Genomic DNA, 2,942 nt, shown 5'->3' with positions numbered 1-2,942 from the left:
TTGGCAGAACTTTGGGCTGCCTAAAGGCTTCAAATGGTCATGTCCTCACATCCAACATGAGGAGGATCGATATCCTAACAAAATCCGAGTATTCTCGCCCTCAAATTCAACTGCTCTCTGTGCATCTTTGCCCTCATCCCCCTATTTGAATTTCAATCTCAATTTCGTTGATTCTTTTCTCCAGTTTGTTGTTCTTCTTTGCAACATCACGAATGACATCTTTTGCCCTACCTTCCCATTCATTGTCAATCCACTTTTCATATTCACAAGCTATAAAACCCTTCAAATGAAAACCTAGAAACCTCTTCCTAGTTGCTCCGTCGTAGCAAACACGCCGAACAGAGCATAGGAGATGCCCACATCACTTGTGCTTCCTAGCGATGCCATTGAAGTTGGCATAGTATTCAAATTGCGGGAGCCCAAACTCAAATTCCGGCAAATCCTCTGTCTCCGTCGAAGGTTGAATTTCATCCTATATAATTACACGATGGAGGTTACCTTGGCTCATGACTCGCCGCCGCCCACCTCACCGGTGGGACCAACGAGCTTCCTTGATGTCGCTGATGTCATCATTGCCGCCAAGGTAGACTGGAGGTGGGGAATGGCGGCACGCTGGTTGATTGGTGGTGGCGGGGGGCGACGGTGCTAGCTATGAGGCGTTGGTAGGCCTTGAATGGGCCGGGAGAGGCAGCTTGGGTCGGATGGGGGTGGCGCCACCGGTGAAAATAGCCGGGTTGACGAACTCGCGGTCGACGACAATGGTTGTTGGGGGGAGGAAAGTTCTCGCGTGCACAACTAGGGTTTTGGGGAGGGGATTGGGAGGTAAAGCTTTGCTCCCTATATATTGGGAGGGGAAGGCTGTTTTTTTTGGCCAGCTCAAAAAGCCTTTGGGAGTTATAACCGATTAAGTAAAAAAAAAGGTTCTCTAGGAATGAGAGATCGATTTGCTGTGCTTCGACCAGATATGCTGTTGCACAGCTATAAATAGAGCATCTACGCCACCCAATCTCGGCAACAACCATCAGGTTAGAGTTCCTCATTCCTCAAGGCTTTGTTTAGCTCGTGCTTCTACTACCAGCAGCTTGGTAGCCATGGCTAGGGTGCGAAACCCTCTCGTCGTCGGAAAGGTCATCGGGGAGGTCATTGACAACTTCAACCCGATGGTGAATATGACGGTGACCTACAGCTCCGACAAGCAGGTGTCCAATGGCCACGAGTTCTTGCCGTCGGCGGTCGTGTCCAAGCCACGTATTCAGGTCCCGGGCGGCGACATGAGATCTTTCTTCACTCTGGTTTGCGCTTCCTCTCCTCCTTGGCCACCTGACGCGTACACAAAGTAAGCTAGCTAGCATACAGCTGATAACCGAGTATGATTGCTGCTCTTCAGGTCATGACGGACCCAGATGTGCCAGGGCCTAGTGATCCATACCTGAGGGAGCATCTCCACTGGTAATTATACTAACCCAACCTAGCTCAATCGATCAGAAGTCCAACCAGTACAATTACCATGTATATCGAATGCTCAGTCCAAGTGATCGAGCACAAATTAATTATCTGGTGACCCATTAGTTGCATTCCTGTGGGCATCAAACCTGTTAGTTTTTGTCTAGTGAGCATAAATTGGCACAGATTTATATGATCAGCTATGCATAAGAATATGTTTATCAGGCTATGAGCTTTTGTGTATATGCAGGATCGTCACTGATATTCCTGGCACCACTGACGCTTCTTTCGGTCAGTGCCCTTTTCTCTCATTGGCTACATCCTTAATTTGTCTGGATAAACATGCACTTGAATAATGCATGCAGGGAGCGAGGTGGTGAGCTATGAGAGCCCGAAGCCCACCATCGGCATTCACCGGTTCGTCTTCGTGCTGTTCAAACAGAAGAAGCGGCAGGCTGTGAACCCTCGAGCTCCTTCCACCAGGGACTGCTTCAACACTCGCCGCTTCGCCGACGAGAACGACCTCGGCCTCCCGGTCGCTGCCGTCTACTTCAACGCGCAGCGGGAGACAGCGGCGCGCCGCCGCTGATGTGGAAAATGCTACAAGCCTATGGATCAAGTTATGGCTTAGCTACTGGTATTAGCTATATATATATGGCTCCGTTAAAATAAGAGTTTGCTTGTGGTCTTGTGTCCACTGTTTCTGCTAGTCTTCCTACTGTTCAGCTCTTCGGTTAGTTTAATTAGTTGCTCCTACTAGTCAACCTGTGAGCTTGTGTACGCCACTAGAGTGAATTTAGTTCAACTCCTATTTTGTACGTGTTCACTGGGACTCTGGGAGCAGAATGATAGCTAGCAGAAGACCGTCGACGTGTCTGGTAGTAGTAGGCTAGTGAAAGGTGGAAAAGGCACAATGGCTGTGGCCCACCTACCTGCGCTACTGTTGTTGCCCTCAGGGCCTATAATCTTTCTTACCCGTTTTGAACCTCGTACTATTTTCATTTCTGTAAGGACCTCATCTTTAAGGCCGCGTCTCCGCTCTAAAAAATATATATGCCTTGCATGGTTGATCTTGATTGTCTGAGTATATAGATACTAGATCTTGCCGTATCTGTTGTGTGTGTGTGCAATTTGTAATATTAATTGATATGGCTGGTTGTGGCTGGTGTGAAGAGGCATCAGTTCTTGGCCATCCTTTTCCCACCATTTTGGTGTCCCGGCCCCTTTGGTCGATTTGGCAATCTTTGATCATTAGCATATATATGCGCCTACGTATGCCTTCCTTAATTAAGTTTGTGCACTTTCTGGGTCAACATGCCTAGCTATAGTTTATATCCATGAAAAACTAACGTTAATATGTATGAGTCATAATATCTAACATGATGCATAATAGAAGATTTAACAACCTACTGGTTGTAGCAAATGGCTAACTAAGACAATCAACAAACATGGAAGGTACAAGTAGTTTCAACGGATGGTACAATTACACAAAGTAGATT

The 2,942-nt window shown here is 47.3% G+C and overlaps 1 protein-coding gene across 1 annotated transcript; it reads left to right on the top strand.

Annotated features, from left to right (window-relative positions):
• The first annotated feature begins 897 nt into the window (after nucleotides 1-897).
• LOC123100386 (CEN-like protein 2) lies at nucleotides 898-2,506 on the top strand. Its single transcript, XM_044522323.1, has 4 exons — nucleotides 898-1,292; nucleotides 1,388-1,449; nucleotides 1,694-1,734; nucleotides 1,809-2,506. The coding sequence occupies exons 1-4, from the start codon at nucleotides 1,092-1,094 to the stop codon at nucleotides 2,030-2,032; spliced, it is 528 nt and encodes a 175-aa protein (XP_044378258.1). The 5' UTR covers nucleotides 898-1,091; the 3' UTR covers nucleotides 2,033-2,506.
• Nucleotides 2,507-2,942: the final 436 nt, after the last annotated feature.

This window comes from Triticum aestivum, chromosome 4D, assembly GCF_018294505.1.
Source record: "Triticum aestivum cultivar Chinese Spring chromosome 4D, IWGSC CS RefSeq v2.1, whole genome shotgun sequence".
NCBI lineage: Eukaryota > Viridiplantae > Streptophyta > Magnoliopsida > Poales > Poaceae > Triticum > Triticum aestivum.
The sequence above is the reverse complement of the archived record's forward strand: the minus strand, read 5'-3'. Positions and strand labels throughout refer to the sequence as shown.

Bases quoted from the DNA above. Each gene is read 5' to 3' on its own strand.
- LOC123100386 (XM_044522323.1), top strand. From the start codon at position 1,092: ATGGCTAGGGTGCGAAACCCTCTCGTCGTCGGAAAGGTCATCGGGGAG. The intron at 1,293-1,387 runs GTTTGCGCTTCC...GCTGCTCTTCAG, and splicing joins TGAGATCTTTCTTCACTCTG to GTCATGACGGACCCAGATGT. The intron at 1,735-1,808 runs GTCAGTGCCCTT...TAATGCATGCAG, and splicing joins CACCACTGACGCTTCTTTCG to GGAGCGAGGTGGTGAGCTAT.